The sequence below is a fragment of the Vicugna pacos genome, chromosome 35, assembly GCF_048564905.1.
Source record: "Vicugna pacos chromosome 35, VicPac4, whole genome shotgun sequence".
Taxonomy (NCBI): domain Eukaryota; kingdom Metazoa; phylum Chordata; class Mammalia; order Artiodactyla; family Camelidae; genus Vicugna; species Vicugna pacos.
In genome coordinates, this window is record NC_133021.1 from 3,604,891 (window position 1) to 3,630,840 (window position 25,950).

At 38.6% G+C, this 25,950-nt stretch overlaps 1 protein-coding gene across 3 annotated transcripts in view; it reads right to left on the reverse strand.

Annotated features, from left to right (window-relative positions):
- LOC140691460 (N-acetylated-alpha-linked acidic dipeptidase 2-like) overlaps nucleotides 1–24,569 on the reverse strand; it is a 61,594-nt gene extending 37,025 nt beyond the window's left edge. Inside the window, exons 1-12 of one of the 3 annotated variants that reach the window (XM_072955090.1) lie at nucleotides 24,418–24,569; nucleotides 22,845–22,930; nucleotides 22,257–22,377; nucleotides 21,563–21,601; nucleotides 20,900–20,965; nucleotides 20,039–20,102; nucleotides 18,615–18,682; nucleotides 16,534–16,665; nucleotides 15,021–15,128; nucleotides 13,028–13,138; nucleotides 12,586–12,648; nucleotides 10,276–10,360 (exon numbers count right to left, since the gene is read on the reverse strand). In XM_072955090.1, the coding sequence (XP_072811191.1) occupies nucleotides 16,618–16,665; nucleotides 18,615–18,682; nucleotides 20,039–20,102; nucleotides 20,900–20,965; nucleotides 21,563–21,601; nucleotides 22,257–22,373 (402 nt within the window). In that variant the 5' untranslated portion in view covers nucleotides 22,374–22,377; nucleotides 22,845–22,930; nucleotides 24,418–24,569 and the 3' untranslated portion in view covers nucleotides 10,276–10,360; nucleotides 12,586–12,648; nucleotides 13,028–13,138; nucleotides 15,021–15,128; nucleotides 16,534–16,617. Of the gene's footprint in view, nucleotides 1–7,188; nucleotides 7,372–10,275; nucleotides 10,361–12,585; nucleotides 12,649–13,027; nucleotides 13,139–15,020; nucleotides 15,129–16,533; nucleotides 16,666–18,614; nucleotides 18,683–20,038; nucleotides 20,103–20,899; nucleotides 20,966–21,562; nucleotides 21,602–22,256; nucleotides 22,543–22,844; nucleotides 22,931–24,417 lie in introns of those variants that run through there. The other 2 variants (XM_072955089.1, XM_072955088.1) reach the window with 2 other exon arrangements.
- Nucleotides 24,570–25,950: the final 1,381 nt, after the last annotated feature.

A 25,950-nucleotide genomic window follows, 5' to 3' on the forward strand; every position in this document is an offset into this window, starting at 1 on the left:
CAAGCACCTACTGTGTGCCAGATTCCCAGGGTAGAGCAGTGATGTTGACAGCACAGGTCCCTGCCTCACCTCATCTCTGCATCCCAGGTGGGGTCACCAGAGTGGGAGTTCAGGAAGCAGAGGACGTGGCCGAAGCCTTGTGGGAACCCCTGGGTTTTTCTCTGTGCTGAGGGCACTAGCAGCACACCGATTGTGGGACTCAGTACCCGCAGGACCCAGCATTGGTGGGTAAAGGAGAGGGGCATTTCTACAAGCCCATCCTCAATAACCCCAGGCTCTGGAGGGCAGCTCCAGTCTGCTCAAACCCAGGGGGCATCTTCTGCCATCCTGATCACCCTCTGGTATTACTCCCCGCTCAGATGCAATTTTCCCTGTGGCAGCTACACTCAGAATGTGTGTTTGTTTCTCTCCCATGTGGTTAAGTGGACTTCAGATGCATGATAGCGATGGAGTGGCTAAGCCTCTGGGCAGATTGCTGGGTGACCCGCGGAACTTGCTGCACATGGTGAGCTCCCTTCTGCCAACCAATGGGCCAGGCCCCACCACTGTTCTGTCTGTTCTACCTCACTTAATCTGCACAGACACTCTGTGCAGGACATCCTGTTATCCCCCATCTCTGCTGACCTTGGGTGGACAAAGCTTGGGTTTGAGAAAGTTGCCCAGGTCACATGGTTGACAAGTGGGGAGCTGGGGATTTGCACCCTGGTCCCAGGAGTCTGGATCATGGAAAGGCCTGGGTGGGGCAGCTTATTGCAAAGGGAAGTCCTGCCCATGAGAGCCTCCCATGAGAGCCCACCCAACAGCACATCTAGCAGAGTCAGCATTTCCTGGACCAGATGGACAGAACCTCAAAACTTCTTTGTAGATTGTTTCCATGTTCATTTGCAAGCACAGAAAGGCCGCAGGCCAGGGAAGGATAAGACCAAGAGTGTTTTCATTGGGGAGAGTGAAGGACAAGTGTGAAGACACACAGCACTCCCAGCAGCCCTCTCGGCAGAGCCTGCCACTGGGTGAGCAGCTACCATGACTACCTACCATAACCCTGTGAGGTTCATGCCTGTACAACTCTGCCTGTGAGAAGAGCAAAGTGAAGCTCAGAGAGGTGTGGGGACATTCCAAAAACAAACAGATAAGGTGGGATCATCACCACCATGCCATGCTGGGACAGACAGTCACCTGTCACACTGCTCATGCATGGCCTGCTGGGAGTAGTGAAGGCCTGATAGGAGCACAGGAACACTGTGGTGAAGGTGACGTTTCTACCTGGGACAGCTGGTACCGGGGACTCTAGCTGGTTCTTCATTGTGCCTGCTTTGAGTGTCAGCATGTTGCAGCCTCATGTAGGGGAAGGACTGTCTCCTTTCCATACCGGTGCAAAGGAAAAGCATGTACACACTGGCATCACCATAGACCACCGGCAGGATCAGGATCTGGAGCTCAGAGCAGAAACTGCCAACACCTCAGGAACTGGTGCAAGAGGAGGACCTGAGTGCCCCCTGAAACATTTCTAGTTTTAAAAACATATTTCATTAGGGGGGAAGTGATAAACAGTTGATCCCTTCAAAATATTCTGTTATCCAAGGAAAAATAGCACCTCAGCATTGTAAGAGGATTAACTCAGTCGTCATCTATATATATCTATATCACTATAGGTTTGAGAAAACAGAGTGTTAGGAGTTACAAAAGGGTCTCAAGATCATGCAGGTCAGAACTGAGAACCATCCAAAGCATGTGCTTCATGATAGCCTCTCTAAGCTACCTGAGGCTTGGTCTGCTCCTGACACAGGGCAGATGGTTCTGAGAAAACCACACTCCTCAGGGGACCCCAGGGAGTTGACAGAGTTGAGTTTGGGTTCCTGGTCATCTTCTAAGTCTGGAATTTTGAGATTCTTCTGCACCTGTCCTTCCTCCAGAACAGAATCTGATTCAGGCGGAATTCCAAGGACTGAGTCATGTGCCAGGCAAGAGAGCAGGCATGGCTGGATGAGAGCATCACCAGTGCCATTAAAAAAGAGTCCAGGGCACTGAGATTTCCAGTGATTTGGCATCATGGCTGGGAGGGGTCATGTGTTCTACAGTAAGTTCCGAGTATCCTGCACCGCCCTCGAGGACCTGCAGGGGGCGAACGAAGTCAGCGTGTCTTAGGTGGCGGTGCGCATGCGCAGTCCGCGTCAGCAGCCAGCGTCTTCCCTGGGGGCGGAGCTTGCTTTCCTCAGGGCTGAGCGGGCGGCGCCAAGGAGGCTCCGGGACAGCGCTGCCTGCGTGTCTGCGGGAGGATGCTCCCCGCTCTCTGTCTGAAGTTACGCCGGTTTCCCACGGCCTGAGCTCGCTTCCTGCTGGGGTGTGTGTGGACCTGACCGAGCTGAGGCCCCGGCCAGCAGGGCAGGAAGGGACGGGTGCGCTGGCGGGCCCGCTTTGACTATTCTCCTCGCCCGCCGGGAGCGGGTGAGTGTCCGTGTCCATCGGGGCCGCTGGGGTGTCCGCGCCCCTGGTCCTCATCGCCCGGGTCCCCACTTCCCCCGTGTGATCGGAGGTGTGTACACCGCGGGTCAGGAACGGGGATGCGGGTGTGAATGTCCGCGCCCCTGGTCCTCACTGCCCGGGTCCCCCCTTCCTCCGTGTGAACGGAGGTGTGTACACCAAGGGTCAGGAGCGGGGACGCGGGTGTAATGGGAAAGGGGCTGAGAAAGTACTGAGAGTTAAAGAGAAGTGTGTAAAATCACATTATGTTAATTTTTATACTTTAAGTGTGTCAAAGTCAGAGTTTATCATGCTTTTACTTTCTTGTCTTTAAAGGAATGCAATCATTTAGTTTATACTTAAAATATGCTTCTCAGCTTATCTCATTTTCAAGTCAAAATACTGCCACGGTTGACATTTTCTCATAATACAGTGACAATCTTAAACATGTGTGAATATAAACTCATTGAAAAAATCTTGCAGTGTTCCATGGTGAGTTGTCTTGTTAAAAATAATATCCAGGCCATTACTAAATTATTACAAAAATATAAATTTTTTGAAGCACTTTTAGAAGTTCCACACACAGTGGTATTTTTAAAACACCAACCACTGCATAGTGCTTAAGATCATTTAAGATGAAATATATTCAAACCTAAAACTTTAGAATACTCAAAAGGCAGGATAATGGCTGCTTTTTCATTGCAAATACATTTTTTTCTTCATAAGTGCAAAATACGAAGGTATTCAGCTAAATTTTGTATATCTTTATTCAAAAGGTGAAATTAGAATATAATCTCCTTATTTTTTATTTTAAGGCTATTTCCCATAAAAATTGGTATTTTTATCTGTAGGACCTTAATTGTCTATTCATTTGTTTTTTTCTTTTGGTTTATTTTCTTTAACAGAGAGTGCATTCTTGTGTCTTGTTAGAGCTTTTAATTCTCCTAACTTATTCCAAGACTTTCTGACACTGATAGTAAATAATCGGAGAGGCCTTATAGTAACTGTGCATCTTTTCATGTAGTCAGGACTTTTTTTTTTTTTGGATAACTTTTTTTTTACAATTTCCACTTGGTTCACAATATTACCCCATTATGACAACTCAATAAAAAATTGTAATCTGTTTACACCGACACTTATGTCAGCACAGTGCTTTTGCTGATATGATTTTACATTAGATTATAATATAATATTTGATTTGATTTACATATAGACTAATACCTATTTTATATATTTACACACATATATGAATATCTGCTAAATGCCATTAATTTGCATGGGGTGGTAGCTGATAACATGTGATCTTTCTGACCATTGGCTATTCTTATGTGTGTCTAACGTACTTCTTAGAACAGATACTAGAACATCACACCTCTCATTATACGCTATTTTAAAGGTTATATTTTATTTTACTTATTTTTAAACATTTTTTATTGAGTAATAGTCATTTTACAATGTTATGACAAATTCCAGTGTAGAGCACAATTTTTCAGTTATACATGAACGTACATATATTCATTGTCACTTTTTTTTTTTTGCTGTGAGTTGCCACAAGATCTTGCATATATTTAAGATTCCACACATGAGTGATCTCACATGGTATTCCTCTTTCTCTTTCTGTTCTGCTCCACCTAGAATAACATTCTTCAGGAGCATCCATATCTCTGCAAATGGCGTTATGTAGTCAGTTTTTGTGGCTGAATAGTATCCCATCATATAAATACCCCACATCTTTATCCAGTCATCTGTTGATGGACATTTTAGGCTGTTTCCATGTCTTAGCTGTTGTAAATAGTGTAGAATAATCAGCTGAAAACCTTATGGGGGTTCCCTTCTAACTCACTCTTTGTTTTTCTCTTGCTACCTTTAGGATCATTTCTTTATCCTTGAATCTGGCTATCTTGATTAGGATATGCCTTGGTGTGGGTCTCTTTCGGTTCTTCCTGCTTGGGACCATCTGAGCCTCCTGTGCTTGGATATGATTCCTTCTTTAGGTTTGGGAAGTTTTCAGTCATGAATCCTTCCCATACCTTTTCAATCCACTTTGTTCTTTTTCCCCTTCTGGAACTCCTATTATGCATACATTGGCACAGTTTATATTACCCCATAGGTCCCGTATATTGTTTTGTTTTTCATTTGTTTTTCTCTCAGCTGTTCTGATTGGGTGCTTTCTGTTGTCCTGTCTTCTAGGCCACTTATTTATTCTTCTGTATTTTCTTGTCTGCTTTGCACAGCCTTTAGGTCAGCTCTCATCTCAGCCAATGAGTTTACTAATCCTACCTAGTTCTTCTTTATAGTTTCTATTTCATTTTTGATACATTTTATATACCTAAACACTATTTCTTTTAGTTCCTTCAGTACTTTGATCACTCTTTTTTGAAATCTTGATCTAATAGACCATCAATGTCTATTTCCTTGATTATGCTTTCAGGGGATTTCTCTTGATCTTTTCATTGGGAGTGGTTTCTCTGCTTCTTCACATTGCTCATATCTCTCTGGCACCGTGGCTTAAGGAGTAGCAGTTACCTACTTATCCTGGAGATGGTGTGCCATTAATGATTTTATCGAGAGGTCTTTGTGTCTTTGCCCTGCTTCATGAACTCAGCTTGCTGTTTCATAGGCCTTCTGTTGGTACCCTCATCTGTGCTGCTCTCAGTGGCTGTTGGCCAGCAGATTGTGCCCCCTCCTAACACTAGGTCAGGAGCTGAGCTCTTATCCAGTGGGTGGGCAGGTCACTCCCCCTCCTGATGCCAGAGTCAGATGCTGTGCTTGGGGGGAAGCAGGTGGGCAGATCACACCCCGTCCCAGCACCGTGGTCAGGTGTTGTGTTCCTGCCAGGAAGGTGGGTGGCTGCCCACCTGCCCTCACCTGGTGCTGGTCACTCCGCTGCTCTGTGCAGCTGCCTGCTCTGCCTCGGGTAGGTGGTCTGTAGGTGGGTTCAGGGAAGAACACGGAACAGCCCCGCCTACACTCTGTGCCAAATCTGAGCTCCTTGTTTCCCTTGGCAGCACAAGTTCTCTGAGGTGTCAGGGTAGAAAAATCCTCTCTGTCTCAGGCTATAAACAAGTCTCAGTCCTGCCTAAAAGGTTGTGGAGCCCCCACGTGCAGATTCAGGTCTCAGCCCTGCCCCCGCCCGGGCACTATGCACAGGAGGAGATGGTAGCTGTGGCTGAGCCCTGCCTCTCTTCTTGCGAGATGTGCGAGTAATGGCACAGGTGTGAGGAGACAAAGGCTTCAGCACCCATCCCCCCAGGGCACATGCCTGTTTATAGTTTTGTCTACCTTCTGAGTTAAAATTTACCTGACAATGAAATGTATAAATTAGGCTTTTGAGGTTCATCCTTGTATCAGTAGTTGATTCTTTTTTATTGTTGAATTGTATTCCATTGTTTGAATATACTATCATTTGTTTTATCCATTCTCCTACTGATAAATACTTAGGCTTTGGATATCTTTTTTTGCAAGCAAACATTTTTTTTAAAAATGCAAATATAATATACATGCTTAAATGTGAACATATCTTAAGTATACAGCTCAGTGATTTTTCACAAAGTAAACACATCTATGTAACCTTCATCCAGTCAAGAAACAGAACATTGCTGTTCCACTTTGGGTTTCTTCCCAGATACTATGGCACCCCTTTGATGGATTCACCATCCTAAATTCAGCCACCATGGATTGTTTTTTTTTGCTTTTGAAATTTTTAGTCCCGTACATTCCACTCAACATTACGTAAGATTCATCCACTAGTGTTTTCTGTAAACTAGTATATTTATTTTTATTGCTTTAAAGTGTACAACTTGTATGCATGTGCCACCACTTATGGTTATGTATTTATTGTTGACAGGTGTTTGGGTCATTTTCTATTTGGGGCTATAACAAATAGTGATTATGAGAATTTTCTGGATGTCCTTTTGTGCTCAGATGTAGAAGCTTCTGAAGGGTACACAGGGAGTGTGTGTGTGTATGTATGTATGTATATGTGTGTGTGTGTACATATATATACACACACACACATATACATATATAACTTTCATTCAAAAAGCCTACTTTCAAAGTATTTGTAAGAATTTATATTCCCACTGGCCATGTGTAAGAGTCCCCATTGCATGTTACCCTCACCAATGCTTCATATTACTTAACAACTAACTATTCTAGTGGATGTCTAATAGTGTTCCAAGTGTGGTTTTAGTACATATTTTTATTATTACTAAAGAGCTCAGCGACTTTTCATAGCTTATTTGGATTTTTCTTTTTGTGTGTGAAGCACCTGTTCAATTTTTTTGCACATTTTAATACTGAGGTTTTGCCTTTTTCTCCACTGGTTTTTGTTCTTTATATGCCCTAGATACAAGTCTTTTGTTGGATATAGATATAGCAAATATATTTTCCCACCATGTGGCTTTTCACTTTCTTAATGGTATCTCTTGATAAAAATAATTCTTAATTTTACTGAAGTCCAACTTAAAACTCTTCTTTTATGTTTAGTGCTGTGTCCTGTTTAAGAACTCTTTGCCACTTCAAAGTCATTAAAATATCTCCTACACTATTTTCTAGATGCTTTATTTTGGTGGGGGATTAGGTTATTTATTTTAATGGAGGTACTGGGAGTTGAACCCAAGACCTTATGCATGCTAAGCACACATTCCACCTGAGCTTTACCCTCCCCCAGATGCTTTGCTTTTTGTTTCAAATTTATTAGATTTATAATCTATCTAAAGTTACTGTTCATGTATGGTACAGGGTTTAATTCAATACTGTTCCATTGGTCTATAGGTCTAACTTTAGGTAGTTATCACATAGACTTAATATTGTTTTATAATAAGTTCTTTAACATTGTTCTTTAATATCATCTTGGCTATTGTTGGCTCTTCAAGCTTCTCTATGTATTTAGAATCAGCTTGTCAAGTTCTACAAAAAAACAGTAACAACAATTAAGTTTTGGGGATTTTGATGTGCACATATAAATCTTTGAATCAGTTGAAGGGGAACTGACATCTTTAAAATGTTGAGCCCTCCAATTCATAAATTTGGATTACCTCCCCTATACTTATTTTTATCACTGCTGTTACAAATTATCACAAATTTTGCAGCTTAAAGCAACACAAACTTATTATTTTATGGTTCTGTAGGTCAAGTCAGGAACAGGTATCACTTGGCTAAAAATCAAGATGTCAGCAGGGCTGTATGCCCTTCTGTAAGTCAAAGGAAGAATATATTTCCTTGTCTTTTCTGGCTTCTAGTGTTCACCCACATTTCTTTACCCATGACCCTTCCTCTATCTTCAAAGCTAACAGCTTTACAGCTTTCTAATCCTTCTTCCAAAGTCATATCTTTCTGACCACATCTGGGAAAGATTTTCAATTTTTAAGGACTCCTGTTGTTAGACTAGGCCCATGTAGATAATCCAGGCTAATCTCCCTGTCTCAGAGTCCTTAACCTGATACATCTGCAAAATACCCTTTGCCATGTAAAATAACATATTCACAGATTTCAGGATTAGAACATGGATATAGGTAGGGGTCAGTGTGGTGCAATATTCTGTTTATCAAACTGTTTAACATTTGATGCTTTCTGACAAACGTATAAGATAGAAGATCCTGATCATGTTTAGAATGCTTCCTCTGCAAAACATTGGGCACTGAGTTTATTTGAAAGGACTGAAAATAATATTACCACAGGAATGGTTTCCTAATTCTACTGACATTTACTTACTTTATACTTAAATACCCAAAATGGTCAGCCAGGAGTGGGATCTTGGCAAATAAAATAAAAGTATAATTCAAGCTTTTATCACTGAATTTATTAGCTAATTCTATTTTAGAAACAGACAGAAAATAAAACAATTTAGTCTGCTTACTTATATATTAAGTGAAAATAAAGTTTTAAAAGCATGTCTGAATATGGGATAAAGTGAGCATCATAAAATGTAATGTTAATATTTAGTACCTGGAAATCTCAAACTCCCAATTTATAAACAAGTTCATACTGTATAGCACAGGGAACTATATCCAATACTGTTTTGTAGTAACTTATGGTGAAAAAGAGTATGAAAATGAATATATGTATGTTCATGTATGACTGAAGCATTGTGCTGCACACCAGAAATTGACACAACATTGAAAACTGACTACATACATATATATATATATATATTTGAAAGGACTGAAAGGACTATATATACCAAGAAAAAAATTAGATTGCTAACCAATAAAAAATTTGTCAGTAATATAATGCTAGAAACCCTGAGACACAAAAGAAAATTTCAGGCATACATCTGTTTATAGAGTCATAGAAAAAACAGTGCCTATGCAAGTCCCTGATAAGCATGAGAAAATAGGAAAGGCAATATAAAAGTTCAAAATGCTTTGCTATGTAAGAGCTGCAAGATGACTCAGACACAAACTTAAGTGGTCAAAATATCTATATAATTAATGATAACTTAAAGTAATTGAGGGCATCATTTTAAATGAGATAAAAATAGCTGCTCAATTTTCATATTACTAAGCAAGTCATTTCTGTTTACAGTAGGTTTATATTATTTTTATATGTATTTATATTTTATAAAGACATATCAACTTAGATCCTGGCAGATAACTGACAGTGGAGCAACTGATTGATTTAAATGGGCATCACAGACTTATCAGATTTCATATGCTTTAAATATACATTAGTTATTAGCTGTCAGGAAGAGTTCAATTTTCATTTATTCTAACATAGCTGTGCCACGGGCAGGTTACTCTGTATTCACAATTGAGGATCATGATTGATATGAAGATATCAAGCCTTATTGATCTTCATAGGGGTGCTTTTATAAGAAAAGGAGAATAAGAAAAATCTAAAATACTACTTTTTTTATAGTGTTCTAACAGTTATATCTTTTATTTTTTAACTGAGTTATAGTTCACTTACAATATTGTGTCAATTTCTGGTGTACAGCACAATTTTTCAGTCCTTTATGAATATACATATATTTGTTTTCATATTTTTTCACCATGAGCTACTACAAATTCTTGAATATATTTCCCTGTGTTATACAGTATAAGCTTGTTTATCTATTCTATATACCTGTCAGTATTTACAAATCTTGAACTTCCAGTCTGTCCCTACTCACACCCCTCCCCCCTGTAAAATACTATTAAATCAACATATATTTTTGAAGAACTATGAAAAATGGGAAACTATAAGTTGTTTCTTTAAATTGGAGCAAAGAGAACTACTTTAACTGGGAAAATAGTTAAAATCTGGCAAGTTTTATGATTTCATGTTCACCCCTGACAGCTTTTCTTTCCTCCTTTCTCCTTCAATCTTTATTGGACCTTCTAAAGAATTAAATTACAAAAAAGAAAAAAAGGAAGAAAGAAAGAAAATTAAGAAACAGCTCTGCATCTAAAATAACCTCCTAACTGGAAAGATGGTATACTTTGTGAAAAATTTACAGCTGCCAACTTATGATCTATGTCTCTGTCCACACTGCCTTACTTGTTAGGGAGGGTCTTAAAAAAAAAGTAAAGAAAAATAGCAAATTATAATGGCTTTTACATTTTAAATTCTTTTCTATGTGTCTACAATCTGCTGTATCATGAGTTATTAAGATAAACATTATCAGCTATACTCTACTTTCCTATCATGCACATTGTGACTCTGAGAAGCACGCACGCTCTAACTTACCATCTGCAGGTGGTGTACAGGTTAATGCAGTTCTTTTGACAATATATGGTTTTGTAGTCTAGTTGTCTAACTACTACATAATGGAAAAGATGTAGAACTACTGGTACCACTGCCCTCGCTCTCTGTCATTTACCTTAAACATACCTGGAAAAGTAGATTCAAAAACTCATTGGCAAGAACATTTTTCACACTCCAGATCTGATATTCTTCTAGAGTTAAGATGGCCATTCTGAAAGAGAAACAATATTTAAGAATATCATAAATCTTCATTTTCTTATATTATTTGAATTAAATTTGTTTTATTAAACTTGCAATGGTCATTTGTCTGAAAGAAAACTAATGATTTAATGTAGATGCTATGTATTCATCTGAAAGTAGGCCAGCAAGAATAAGTTCAAAAGTAACCAAACTCTGAAGTAGTCAGTCATAACGTGGGCAATTTATCACCAAAAATCTTCCTCCAGTAAGACCTGGGAAATAACTCACAGTATCTTCTGGTTCAAGGTGAAGTTTACTAACAGAACCCACAAAAGGTTCTGGGTAGAGAAAAAGGACTATTTACTAACTTTGAAAGCATTTTTCCAAACTCTTTGGATTATGCCCTTTGACCCTAACAATTTTCTAAGATCTTTAAAACATCTGGCAATATTATTAGACTTCTTAAGAGATTTAAAAGAACTAAATATATATAATAAATGAGTATCTATATTAACATTTCCTCAAAATAAAATGTAACATTACATTCACAAGTTGAGTAAAGTAGTATTTTTTTTTTTTTTTGGTGTCAAAGTGTACCAAAAATTACATTTATATACAGTAGACAATATTTCTTGGCAGGCAAAAATATAACCAAATGCTTCTTACTTCATGTTTTGAACAATCACCTTAACAATCCTAGATGAATAATAATGTTCTTAGCTTTTATTACTTAATTATATTTTTATTATCTAATGATTTATTATTTAATGATACTTAATAATATTTATTATTAATGATATTCATGTATTCATTCAACATATATTACCATTTATTATAAGAAAACATTTTAAAGCACTGTGATGGTAATTACTGGCTTTCACGATGCAACTTCCATTGAAGTATATTAACACCAACGTAATGGTACAAAATAATGGGTAATATTGTCACCGTCTAGTCACTAGTGAATATGGGTAATAGGTTTGGTTGAAAGGTCCAAAATCTATTCTAAATTTTTACCATTTCATTATTATGGTTACACGGAGATGGAGCAGCTAAATGATCTTTTTTTTAATGTTCAAAAGTACAGCCATAAGAAGAAACTCGGTCTTGTATAAAAATAGACAGCAATGATAACCTCCATACTTATCAAACACCCAGAAGAAAGGCGATGGAAATTGTATCTCTACATAAGGTATTTCCTAATAGAAACTTTCCTGTGTTTCTGTTTTCATATATACCAAGTAGAAATGGCTACCTTAGTTTTGGGCAGAAAAGTAAATGAAGACGGTTATCTGAATTGCCAAACAAAGATCAAGCCCTGAAAAATTCATTTCTATTATTTATTTCTATTGAGTGTCAGTTAATAAGACTATGATGATTTCTTCTGGATTTCTGATTGAAAAAAATGTTACTTATTTTTCTAAGCCTGTGTAAGGCCACTATGGTCTACATCCTACCATCTGCAACTTGGTACATATCAACATTTGAATAGAAAGGGTCAAATTAACTCATATGTGTCTCACATATATGGATTATCTTCAGTTTCACAGGGATACATAGACATTAAGGCAAACCTATTATAATATCTTTAAAAAATGTTGTGAAACTAAAAAAATTCAAGGCTTTATTCTTTGTAAAGTACATGCTTGTTTCTGCTATTATACACTTATTCTGGCTGCTATTAAAGAACTTAGGACAGACCCTCAGCAATATTATTGAAAAAAAAATTTTAAAAACTATGTACACTACCCAGATTGAGATGAAAAATAATTTCCATCATACCAGATATCCTATGGTCCTTCTCAGTTAAATCACCCATCTCCAAAATCACTATTGTAACACTTATTAACATTAGTTCTGTCTCTGTTCTAGAACTTCATATAAATTAAATTGTACAATGTGTTCTTTTATTCTGTGGCTTCTTTTGCTCAATATAAGTTTTGTCTTACCATAATGTATTAAACTGGGAGAAGTAAAGATTATAAACTACAGATGGCAAGGGCTGTCTCTACTTTTTACAAAATGCCTAGCTTATAAAATATAATGTTTTTATGTAAATAACACTTAATGGAGTTGTTTAAAGGTCGAATGGGCTTTCCTTAGGGACAACTTGGAGTTATTGTAACCACAGGTCCAAATAAGCATTTAGCAGGGATGATGCAGAAGAGATTCAAGTATGTATATGTAAGGTATGTATACCAACTCAGAATATAATGTATTTTTAGAAAAGAATAAATTAGTCTCTGCTAGACTCACCTTTGTGGTGTCATGTGCATTCTATGTGTCTTCTACAATGTTGGATAGATCCACAAGTAATTCCTTTAAAATCAGGAACCCAAATCAGTAGTTAGGAAAGAGAAGGTATCATTTTTATTAGACAGTAGCTGAAGTATAAAATATTTTTTCGGTCAAGTTTTTTTTTTTTTAATTCCAGAAATAGATTGCTTGGTTGCCTTAAAAATTTATGACAATTTTCCAGTGGTTTCATTTTTTTTTACATAATACATTCAGTTTATTAAATTTTCTAAGGCAAATTCTCTTCCCAATTTTGCAACTTTGGCTATGAATATTTTGAGTAGCATAATATAGAACCTAGAAGTAGTAAGAAATCTTTTTCTCAACCTCTTTTAAAAAATTCTTCACTCTATGTTCCTGTTGGAAGTTTACATGCAAGAAGATGTATACAATCAGACTTTACCAGGGTATCATCGGTGCAGTTGTCCTTCCAGACCTCTGTGCAACCACGTGTCTCTCAGTTCAACCCTACAGAGAATTCCATCACCATCAACATCAAATACCTTGAAGCAAACTAAAGAAAAGAAACTCTTATGGAGGAAAATTACTTTTATATTCTGAAGTATAATACATTTTATTACAACCTGCCCTAGTGAAATTACTTAGTTCCTCAAACAACTACATTCTGGATTAAGTTCTTATTTGGAGGAGATTGTGTCATTAAAGTCCTTTGAACTTGTAGGAATTCCTGTACACTTCACAAGTCTCTCTCCTTATATCATTAGCCAGCTTAGAGAACTCTATCCTTCATCTAAATCTAAAGTTAAATTTCTTGCAAACTGAAAAAGAAGGGCCAAGTTACTATACAATATCTCACAGATTTTGAGAAGGTAATTCAAGCTTTTAAATTAATTTCTAATATTTATAACTGATCACTTCAGAGTTGATTCTTACAACGTTGAAAATATTCCATCTACATTAAGAATCAACAAAAAGCTGGTACAGTCAGCTCCCCGTATCCATTGGTTCTGCATTCACAGGTATAAACAATAGATCAAAAAAAAAAAAAAAATATATATATATATATATATATATATATATATAACTTTTCCCAGAAAGTTCTCAAAAGCAAAACTTGAATTTGCTATGCACTGACAACTATTCACATATCATTTACATTGTATTTACAAATAATTACATTGTATTAGGTACTAAAAGTAATCTAGACATGATTTAAAGTATACAAGAGGATGTGCATAGATTATATGCAAATACTATGCCATTTTACATAAGGACATGAGCATCCATGGACTTGGTATCTGAGGGGGTCTCAGAACCAATCCTCAGCAGATAATGAAAGATGACTGTATAAAGATTTTGCCTCTCCAATGTAATTAATGTGCACCCAATATTTTTGCCTAAGAACAATTTCAAATCTTCAATGAAGTTTATATACAACAAGCTAAAAATCCAAAATATCAGCACTTTGCTAATTAACATCAATATCAGCAAAATTGGTAGTTAGTCTAGTTGGTTAACTTCCACTAGTCCACTGGCAAAAAAATAAATTTAAAAAAAATGTAAGACAACAATTAACCTCAATTGAGAAACAAAGACTTCAGCCTCTTTAATACCAGAACTTTAATGTGAACAAATAATCTATAACAAAGCCAGGTTAGAGTAATGGTATACTATCAGGGAAGATAAAACAAATCTAAATTCTTAAGATTAAATAATTATCTACTTCACACACCCATGTAATAATTATGCTATTAAGTTAACTGAGTGCATCACAGTACAACATTACTAAAGAATATTAAACTATTAAGTATCATATCCAAAATATGCAGTATTTGTGAAGCTGTATTTTAGAAAGATGCAGAGATAATGACCCTAGTGAATATGTAAGAATTAGGTTCCAATTAAATGTAAACTGCTGCATTTTCCTAAACAAATATGGTTAAGATTTAGGAATGTAATATGCTTATAAATTATGCCATAATATTTTAGATAGGTTTAAAAGATAAATTTAGTATTTAATAAAATTGTTTTATCATAAATTTAATTTTGCTAATAAAATATCAATATACACAGTGATAGAAAATAAGTTGGAATTCAAGTTAAGCAAGACAAATTTTCTATATAGACTACCAGAAAATATTTTCTATATGCTTAACATTTTCAAACACATCATGACTGATGTAGTTCATTTATCATGAATTCTACATTTATCTCGAAAATCAACCATTATTAATAACAAAGATCTTAAATTACTCCACAGTAAAAAAGAAGAGATGATTGAACCTTTACACTGACCTCAGTAAAACCTCAGCAAGAGATTGCTATTTGCCAAAGGGATGAAAATTCAAGCCTTAATCAGATGATTTTTTACATGAATGGATGGTAATTTTTTTCTCTGTATAGCTTCCAAATTTTGTGATGTTTAACACACTTACATTTCTGTCTTTCAGCCAGAGGTCCTCTGCAACAAGCTGATAGCCCACAAGATATCTCCTTAAAATCTATGTGGCTGTCATGATTTTCACCAAAAGCATTAAATAAACCTGTAAAATAGGAACACAGACAGAATAAATCACAGCCAACAAACTTCCTGTTAATAATGACATGCCTATGAAAGGAGGCATGACTCACGTAAACTGACTTAGTTTTTAAAAGTTATCAGTAGTTTCCACTGTCTTAGGAAGTTTTTTTTTTCCCCCCTGGCATAATTATAACCAAAATTTAACTTCCTAGAAGAAAATACTATCATTTAGTGTTTGGTTTTGTCTGCATACCTGTCTCTATCTTATATTAATTCCAAAAGTCAAAAGTGATTGTAGAATGTAAAAAATAAAAATGTATTTAAAAAATTTAACTGGAAAAATGTCAGAGACCACAATTATCCTAATTTGGAAAGACTAAGAAGAAAAAGGAAAAAAGAAGAAGAAAAGTTGAGCTCTATCAAAGATATACTGTATTGTTATTAATGAGCTTCATACAGCTCCTTCATGAAGCAAAGAAAACTAACACACTATATTATAAAAGACAGAAATTTTGTACTGCAGTCTTCATTGTACCACTTAATCTGTATAACTAAATATATTAAATTTCAGAAATAAAGGGCAATTTATAATCTAATCCTGTGGTTTTTAAACTTTTCATAAAAAATAAATTGAATCATTTTATTTTCAAATGAAATGATTTCTCAATCTCTAATTATAAAAAGGTAAAAACAACTGCACTGCTGAAGTGGAAACCCTGTCTGTTCTAGCTTCCCTAACAAATAAATATTTCTAAAACACACTAGAAATCTGAAGAATACAGACTGTCTATTTCAAGAATCTAATTATGTGCCCTCAAAGAGCAGAAAATTGAAGCTAGGAAGTAGTTAAATGACTTGCTAAAAGTAAGAAATTTTTTTTAAAAAGGTCTGAATCAGAAGAAGAACCCAAGCTTTCAGATTTCAAATACAGTTTTTGTGATTATCACCCACAACTGCTCCTTGTAAACCTCATTTAAAATATATATATGTATATGTATATATATATATATATATATACATATATATATACACATACACATACAGTAGTGAAAAATTTAGAGCTAAGTGGGGACCTTAGAGATGGTCTAGTGGTTTCTTAATTTTTTTAAGGGTGGGGGAAGGATACAGCAGTGGAACCTTCTTCTATATAAAAGAAATACAACAGACACTCCTCAGCTGAGGAAGAGGTGGGGTCATGTGTGGAAGCTAGAGTTTTGCCTATTCAGTGTCCACCACCCTGACCCTGCACCAGATGCTGAGGCACCACACTGGAGCACACTTTCATAATGATTGTCTTGGTCAAACTGATTTTATATATGAGAATATTCAAGTGCAGAAAGGTAAACCGACTTACACTAGGCTCCAAAGGTGGAAGAAGGCTCACGTGTTTAGCAAAGAACATTTGTAGAAAATAGAAGGATTCCCACCTTCACTCAGAGATGGACGAATTGGTGGTGAAGCCAATGGGCCAAATGTCTCTAAATCAAATCATCCAGTTTGGGATTGAGCCCTCAGCAACCAATAGCATTTCTCCAGATGAATGATGTCTGATTCTTCCACTGACAATCAAATCAAACAAGATTATAAAATCTCACTCTTCTCTTCTGGACAATTCATTAGTTCAACCTGATAATGTAACTTCTAAATATACATTTTAGTTTCCCAGTTAAACTGTTAAAAAACTACCTGAAACAAAAACTCTGAAAGACAAATATATTGTATCTAAAGTGGCATGAAAATTAAATTCAAATTAACGTAAAAGAGGCTTTAGAATGGGAAAAAATTTGCAATTTCCCATTAAGCAGGCTGTTTAATTCCAACATGTAAAATAATAAACTAAGATACTTATTTTTTGCTTCCCACACTTTTATCTGTATATCCTTTGGTGATTTTAATCTCTATCTTGGATTTGAAAATTCTTGATCATAGTCTCTCCTGGCTACACAGGTAACACACTAATAGCAGAAACTATGTTTGATTTATCCTGTCACTATGGTAACCACTTACACATTTAATACTTATTAAATAAATGTACAAAGGGGATAGACCTAAGCTTCTCCTTCTTGGCCCTAAAATTCTTATTACCCCTCCTATAAAGGCAGGAGCCTCCTCTGTAGGACAGAGAGTAAATGTATCTCCTAAGAAGGATTCCCCAACAAGGGCTGTCTTTTCAGCGTGCTTTTAGATGTTTTTATGGGACATTTCAATAAAAGGATCAAGGACCTAAGCTTCCCAGTATGGTGGGAGTTGTGATGCGCATGGGAGGATGCTCACTTGGGAGGATGAGATGTTAAAGACACTAACAGTGAAAAGGACAGGGCAAGATGAAGGGCGATTTGGAAACAGGACCACAGAGATGTGACATCTACTTCCCACTGTCATCTAAGTGATACCTACTTGAAAGAAACATTTCTACAGTTAAATTCTATAATGGGGGGTTATTTAAATGAAGCACACATATACTCAATGAGTAGATCACATAATTTTTAGAGATTCAGAGTGCAGTAGCATTTTCAGAGTACTTTTTACATCAATAACTAGTATTTATAAATTCCTGTGTGCTAAATAAGTATGTGGAATTATTTCCATTTTGCTTTTAGACTTACTACAGCTTAACGTATTCACTGCACTGATACAGAATAATTTTTCTAACGAATAAAAATGATAATTTAATTTCACCATCACCAGATTTATGAACATTTAGGCCTATGTGTCAGGCCCATTTCTTACCAGCTTCTTCACCAACACCTTACATTGAGGTTATATTGCATTACCCAGAGGTCAGGAAATGTTCTTTCACACATCCACATCTTTATTAGGTCCTGTGTCCTCTGAGGAGAAACATTCTCCCCACTTTCACATCCTTCCATTTTACAGCCTAACCACTAATCCTTCTCTAAACACCTTCTAATGCTTTCCAACCTCACCAGCTACCCCAGGATTTTAACTTCTCTCTTCTGCAACTGTCCTCCACGGTATATAGTATCCAATATTCAAGTGAAGTATGAGTCCTCCTTTACAGGTCTGTGGCCTCTCTAGATTACAAAGTATTTGGATTCAGTAACCTTGTCCTTTTATCACTGTTGCTGCTAGAGTTCCTTTCATAGGACCTGATACATAGTAACCACACAATAAATACTTCCTGAAGAATGAATGAATGAATGAATGAATGAATGAATGAATAGCCAAGGCAATCTTCACAGCCAAGGCTTCCCCAACCCAGCTCAGTATTCTTTCTGTTATATCAAAGAGACACTGCCCCATGAAACAATAGACCCTGCACATTTTAACAAATGTATACAATTATTAGGAACTATTATTAGAACAGAGACTAGCACTACTGTTCTCATAGTTATGTCACATAAGTAGTGTATTAAAGCTCGTTCTGATTGCTTGTTTATACAAATCAGCTATGTCTGTCACCAGTTTAAATATTAGTAATTTAGAAAACAAAAGTTATTGATTTATCTACTCATCAGAAATCATTACGACAGATCTATTTACATACCTCTATTGTCAGTTTATATACCAACTGGAAAAGAAGGGGTGTACAGTCAACTCTGAGAGTATAATTGCCTGCAAAATAAATAAGAGAGAATTTTAATACCTCCAAATGGACTACAAACCTGTATTTAATTCTAACTTTATTTTCTAATTATAAACAATATATAACAGATTTCAAATTGAAGGCATCATTCCTGGAGAATTAAAAATAGGGTGGACCTTACAGATTATCATATTCAGTGAAGTATGTCAGACAGAGAAAGGCAAATATCACATTCTATCACTTATATGTGGAATGTAAACAAACAAAAAAATGATACAAATGAACTTATTTACAAACCAGAAATAGACTCATGACATAGAAAAGAAACTATGGTTACCCAAGGGGAAAGGGGGAAGGGAAGAGATATGTTAGGAGTTCAGGATTAACAGATATACACTATTATATATGAAACAGATAACCAACAAGGACCTACTGTATAGTACAGGGAATTATATTCAGTATCTTATAATAACCTATAATGGAAAAGAATCTAAAAACAATGTATATGTATATGTATATGTACATGTATATGTATATGTATATGTATATAACTGAGTAACTTTGCTGTACACCTGAAACTAATATTACAAATCAAATGTACTTCAGTAAAAAGAAATGAATAAAATTTTAGAATAGATAGATAGGTAGGAAGATAAATAGACAGACAGGCAGACAGTCTGGCTAAAACTAAAACACAAGGTGGAAATAACTCTTCAGGAGCCAGAGAGGCTGCAGCACACACTCAGGATAGGAGACTGCAGAGGCGGACTCTGCTGCTAAGGCTGCAGCTCCTGCAGTAACAGTAAGGGTCATTGCTCATTACGGCAGCAGTACCTAGGGGTCTTTGGCAAAGGAAGTGGTATGGCCATAATGTTCATGTTTTTACTCATTCATTCAATTCAATATCAAGACTTTAGACTAGAGCATGTCAGTAACTAACATGTGTCCTGTGACACTTACCTAGAAATAACCATAATACAATGAAAGCCTACAGATGCACATGCCACATGTCAGGGTCAAAAGGAAGTCTGTAGTGGGTGCTTATTTCAGAGTTGTTCCAATACATATAGGAACTATTCCTGTATGAAATATTTTAGCCCAACTTTTAAAAATAGCTCCACAGGAAGAATGTCAAAAGTACTAAAGTTTTAAGTAGTAATCCAAGATAGGCAAATGGTAAATATACTAAAGAAATTAGGATCAATAGCTTAGTTATGAATCATATTGATTCATTTGAATCATAATAATGTTCTCTCTGGTAAAATGGAGAAATGGAGGTATTATTGAGGCATCTCATAGAAAGAGGATAATCCTAGTTTATGAGTTGGAGTTGACAGATTTAAATACTGGTATACTATTTAATGACAATCTGAAATAAAATTTACCTTCTGTGTATGAGTCTGCATTGATATATGCAACCTCTCTCTCCTGGAGTGTTTTCACATTCTCCTGTAGTTGAAGCAAAGCAGTCACTTAATTCACAGCGTTTACAATTTTGGAAATACAAGCAAAACAAATTAATTCAGTAAAAGAGTGGTTTGCAGATACCATTATAAATCAAACACCTATGCTTTTGACCATAATTTTAAGAAAATGCTATTAACTGGTTGATAATATTAATGCAATTAAAACAAGAAAGAAAAATATTAGTGATGCTGTAGCCACTGTTCATAGCAACAGCAGGGAGACCCAGAGGAAAACTGCCCCTGATCCCCTGCACCATAATATGAAGGGGGAAGGCTCGGAGATGCTCAGCCTCACCCTGGATCTACTGGAAGAGGACTGCTCAAAGTAAGGCCTGGAAATCTGTATTTTTAAAAGGTGTCCCTGGCAATCCTTACAGACATTAAAGTATGAGATCCCTTGATGTTGGGGATTCAAGTAACTTTACCATATTAAAAGTGAGGAAGTTGGAAATTTGATTTATCAAGAATTTTTTGAAAGAGAAGATATTGATGAAAAAGAAAAATATAGGAGGGGAGGACAGAGAAAAAACTAGAGGGAGAGAAGAGTGGCTATTAGGACAAAGACAAGACATTTCTCACACATACATGCACACACGCACACACATTCTAGAAAAATATAGCAGAAGAAGACTAATGCCATCACACACATGGGAATATGCAGAGAGAACTCTTTTCTTCTCTCTGTTTCTCTCTCTCTCTCTAGCTTGCTACCTTATAAAAGCAGTTACAGTAAAAACACTTAAAGCTGTGAGTGGTCATCCCACAAATGAGAATTCTCACCTCTGCACTTGACCACATGGGATAGATAACAGCTGATTCTGCTGCAGAGTTTCCATTATGACAGAGCTACAGTAGAAATAAAAAAGATTCCTTAACTATATGTAAAGGTAAATGTGCTGCCGAATATGATCAAGAAGCTAGTAGAAAATGGGAAACAATATTCAAATTGTCTTTTAACTCACATGAATTTAAATTAATGCAAGGCATATTATCTTGTATCTTGGATTTATCTGTATTTTAAGCTGCTTAAATTATAAAAAGACACATGTATTTCTATATACATGTATTCACAAGAAATTACATATTTCTAAAAGTAAATGATCTTAATGAATAAGATCTGATTCATCTAAATAAGTGTATTATGAAATGCATGTTCATAACACCAAAATAATAATAAGACTTTGCCATATAAATGGAATCAAATGTGATACAAGTAACTGTGATTTTATTTCCATACTTATTTGATTCATATTATTATTTTAAAGTATGCAGAAATGAGTCAGAAGGAAAGCATTTTAAAAACCATTCACAATAATAAGGAAGATATGACATTCTTTAAATCAATTCTATAAAATTTGGACTCATAAATGGTGAACAAAACAGAGGATAGTCACAGGAAAGTGCTTTTTGGTGCACCTGCCTTTAAAAAATACACAAGCCTACCTTGAACATGTAAGAACTTAGAGTTACTGGACAGAGAGCCTAAGGGAAGAAGATGAAAGAAGGGGGTCTATGAGAGACACTTTAAAATAAAGCATTAAGAGCCAGTGACAAATGAAAATTAATCATAATTGAATTAAAAATAAATCCTTGAAATTTTAGAGTAATTCAATTTACAAAATCATTGTATTACACTTCCCAACCAGGCACTTTTGTAAATGGTAAAATATACCTATGGTTACAATTTAGTGTGAAATCCATAAAGGAGAGACTATAATCAGAGTATAGTCATCTAAAAAGAGCATGTTGTTTTCCTGGATAGAAGAAATCCAAGGAAACTGTAAAAACTTGAAAATTAATGCCAAGGATCTAAATCAGATTTTCAATAGGCTAATTCACTTGTCAGAAGCAGCTTCCTAGGTTTGACTATTTTCTGAGCTTACAGATTTTACTTACTTATCACAAAACAAATATAAATAGAAACTAAAATATTTTAAAAATAATGAAAAAATTGGTTTGTGCTTAGGAATTAAGAGGTTGTTCTGTTTTGCCAAACTGATGTAAAAGCAAAACCAAACTCTATTTCTTAAATTTTCTTGTTTTTATCCAAATTAAAACAGTATCAGGTAATGGAACACATCCGTGATTACCCTGAGATACATGTTGACCAAGAAGATATGTTTACTGTCTTAGTTACCTCAGCCCATTTGTGGAACCCAGAAGTCCAAATTTTTCTGCATCCCAGCTGGCAAAAATGGCAGTTCTTCTCAGTCTCCAGCTTGTAATCATTGTTAACATACATGGTTAGGTACATCTGCCTAAAAACAAAGGAAAATTCACTGAAGTCACTTTCTGTCATCACTTGCCATGGAAACATTATTTACCTCTACTAATCAGTTTTCCAAAATTCTGGACAAGTTCTTATAAATCAGCAGTTCCACTGGTTAGGTCAATACCTCCAAATACCCAGAAGTCCTGATGATCTCCCAGAATAACACATCTGTCTGGAACGGAAGGCATTCAAAAGAATGACAACTTAGAATGTATTATAAAGAGCAGTAATTTATGTTTTTAAATTAAACTTCCTCCTGCTTGAGTTTCCTCCATGGAAAACCATCAAGGTAGTGTCTCCTTTTAGAATTTACCTTTTTTTCCCCACATTTAATTATATCACATCCACCAGGAAAAAAATATTAAGAGTTGATTAAGATTTACCTTCTCTTACTCCTGTAATCTTTGTAAAAACAAAATGTTTTAAGACATTTTTAAAAATTCACCAACTCACCAAGTTTCACAGATCCTGAGGTAGTTCTGATTACATCGTAAATGCTTGTGACTTTCTTGATGTTATGAACATGCATTTTAACCTTCCTAGAATTTCACAAAGGGAACAAATTACTTCACATAGAGCATTATGTCTAACAGGTTCCTTCCAATGTTTTATTATAAGTCTCAGAAGTACAGAAAACTGTTTAATAGGATGATAAATTCCCATATGCCCACCACCTAAATTCAATCATTGTTAATACTGTTGAACTATTTGCAAGCGAGTTGCGCAAATCATGACAGTTGTCTCCTATGTATTTAAGAATGCACCTTACAGTGAAATCAAATAAAAAAAATCAGTATTTTATATTTTTCCTCCCTCATAGCTCTATTGTTGGTATTTATTTAAACTCCAAAATTATTACTCAACATGAAAAAGAATCTTGTTCTTAGCAATTTTTTTTTTAAAAAATGTGTATTTGTCCATTTAGAGCTCAAATCAATTAAGGGATATATGCCCCAGGTGCTTTTTTTGATATTTTGACCAGGGAAAATTTCTGTTTCTGACTTTTCTCTTAAACTGTTACTGAAGCTACATGCTCTGTTTTCCTTGTGTCTGTATGTATCTGTTTATAAATCACATTTTTCATTGTGTACCTCTAGAGGGTATTAATAGAAGAGATAATAAAGTCTCCTATGTTAAAGGAACTCTGTTCTAATTGAGTTAAATAAACACTTTTTAAAAATTCTTATAAAATAAAACTGAACTTCTAATACCTTAAGAGTTCTGAAATTTTAAAACAAGCTTCTTACAGAACTTATAAAATACTTGCAGAATCCAAATTCAAATTGCTAAGGCAAATCATTAATCAACAAGGCTCATTCAACCATTTTAGTTTAATAAAAAACAGCTATCTCCTCTCTGATTCATCAGTGTGAAGTTTCCCTTTCCCTCTACATTTCAAGCCAGTCAAACTAAAGTTCTGATCATGCCATGCTGTTTCCCAGCCCTGCACAAGCTGTCCTCTGCAGCTGGCGTTTACTGCCTGTCTTGATTCCGTGGAAATCTTACTGTTTGTGTAAAATTAAGCTCAACGAGCACATGTTCTGTGGTCATGCCTCCTTAATACCAGGGCTGTCCGGGGTTAGTAACAGTAACGACTATGATGGTAAGCTCACGGGGCCATGTAGCAGTTACGCGTTCACCACTGTGACCACCTAACCCACCCCCACAGAAGTGACCGGTGAACTTCGCTCCTTTCCCCCTTCTCTCCTACTCCTTCCCTTAAGTTAACCTAGTATTTTGCATGTACAGTGTTTTGACAGTTATCTGAAACACTGTTTTAAACCGTCAGTTGAAAAGGGAAGACAAAATGTTACACTTGGCCTGGAGGAGGAGCGGGGTGGGGAGTGGCTCAGAGGAAGCCGGACGGGACGCGCGGCCTCGGATCACAACACAGCCCCGTTCCTTCCCGAGTTTCGCAGCCGGGAAAGCAGAGGCGTGGGGCCCGGACCGCTTCGGGGCCTTCGTGGGAGGCCGAGGGAGGGACGGAGACCCGCGCAGGGTTGGGGAGGGGCCCGCAGGGACTCACCGTCTGTGCAGCGGCTCCTGACCCACAGCTGGGCGGGCGGCGGTACCGGCTGAGGCGGCTGTTCCGGTTGAGGGGGCCGAAGCGGCGGCGGATGTGGTGCCGGCTGAGGGGTTGGGGGGTCGGCGGCTGCGGTGCCGGCTGGGGGGGCTGGGCGGGCGGCGGTGGCGGTTGAGGCGGCGGTGGCGGCTGAGGGGGCCGAGGCGGCGGCGGCTGCGGTGCCGGCTGAGGGGGCCGAGGCGGCGGCGGCTGCGGTGCCGGCTGAAGGGGCCGAGGCGGCGGCGGCTGCGGTGCCGGCTGAGGGGTCCGAGGCGGCGGCAGCTGCGGTGCCGGCTGAAGGGGCCGAGGCGGCGGCGGCTGCGGTGCCGGCTGAGGGGGCTGGGCGGGCGGCGGTGGCGGTTGAGGCGGCGGTGCCGGCTGAGGGGGCCGAAGCGGCGGCGGCTGCGGTGCCGGCTGAGGGGTCCGAGGCGGCGGCAGCTGCGGTGCCGGCTGAAGGGGCCGAGGCGGCGGCGGCTGCGGTGCCGGCTGAGGGGGCTGGGCGGGCGGCGGTGGCGGTTGAGGCGGCGGTGGCGGCTGAGGGGGCTGAGGCGGCGGCGGCTGCGGTGCCGGCTGAGGGGGCTGGGCGGGCGGCGGTGGCGGTTGAGGCGGCGGTGGCGGCTGAGGGGGCTGAGGCGGCGGCGGCTGCGGTGCCGGCTGAGGGGGCTGGGCGGGCGGCGGTGGCGGTTGAGGCGGCGGTGCCGGCTGAGGGGGCTGAAGCGGCGGCGGCTGCGGTGCCGGCTGAGGGGGTCGAGACGGCGGCGGCTTTACCGGCTGAGGGGGCTGAGGCGGCGGCGGGGGCGGCTGCTGGAAGGACTTGAGGGCCTCGAAGGCCTTCGCCAGCTTTTCCAGGGTCGCCATGGCTGCCTCCTGCCACGCGGAGACAGCCCCCGGAGTCGCCGGGCCGACCGGGGGCTCCGGTCAGCAGCGGTGGCAGTGAACGGAGCTCGGGGCCGCCAGCCGGTGCGGATCCCAAGCGCGCGGCCATCTTGGCGCCGTCCCGACTGTCCCCGCGGCCCTGCGTCCTGCCACGCTCCGCCGGTGGGGCGGGGCCGGGCCGCGGGATTGACAGCCGGAGGCAGCGGACTCCGCCAATGGCTGCCTCGCTCGCCCCTTGGGCTCAAAGAGCCGCCACGGCTGCTGGAGTCACTGCCGTTCTTCCCGGCGAGGGGCGGGGGGTACTGCACGGGGATCGGGAGGGCGGTTCGGGGGCGGGGTTGCAAGGCACGGCGAGGAGGGTGGGGAGGGCGGGTGACTTGTGACTGAGGGTCTCTCTCGGCGAGAGGCGTCCCCGGATGACGCATAGCATGTGGCAGGGAGGCCGGGCAGTGGGCTGGGAGCCCGAGACCCCCGCGGGGCGCTTGCCCACCCCGCGGCGCGGGCGGAGGGCCGGCTCGCCAGACAGCCTGCTATAATATGTTGACTGTTACATATTTGGCCTTACCCTTCTTAGTAGCCTCAAATCACTCCTTGTTCACCTTCAGGATCATTACCATAGAT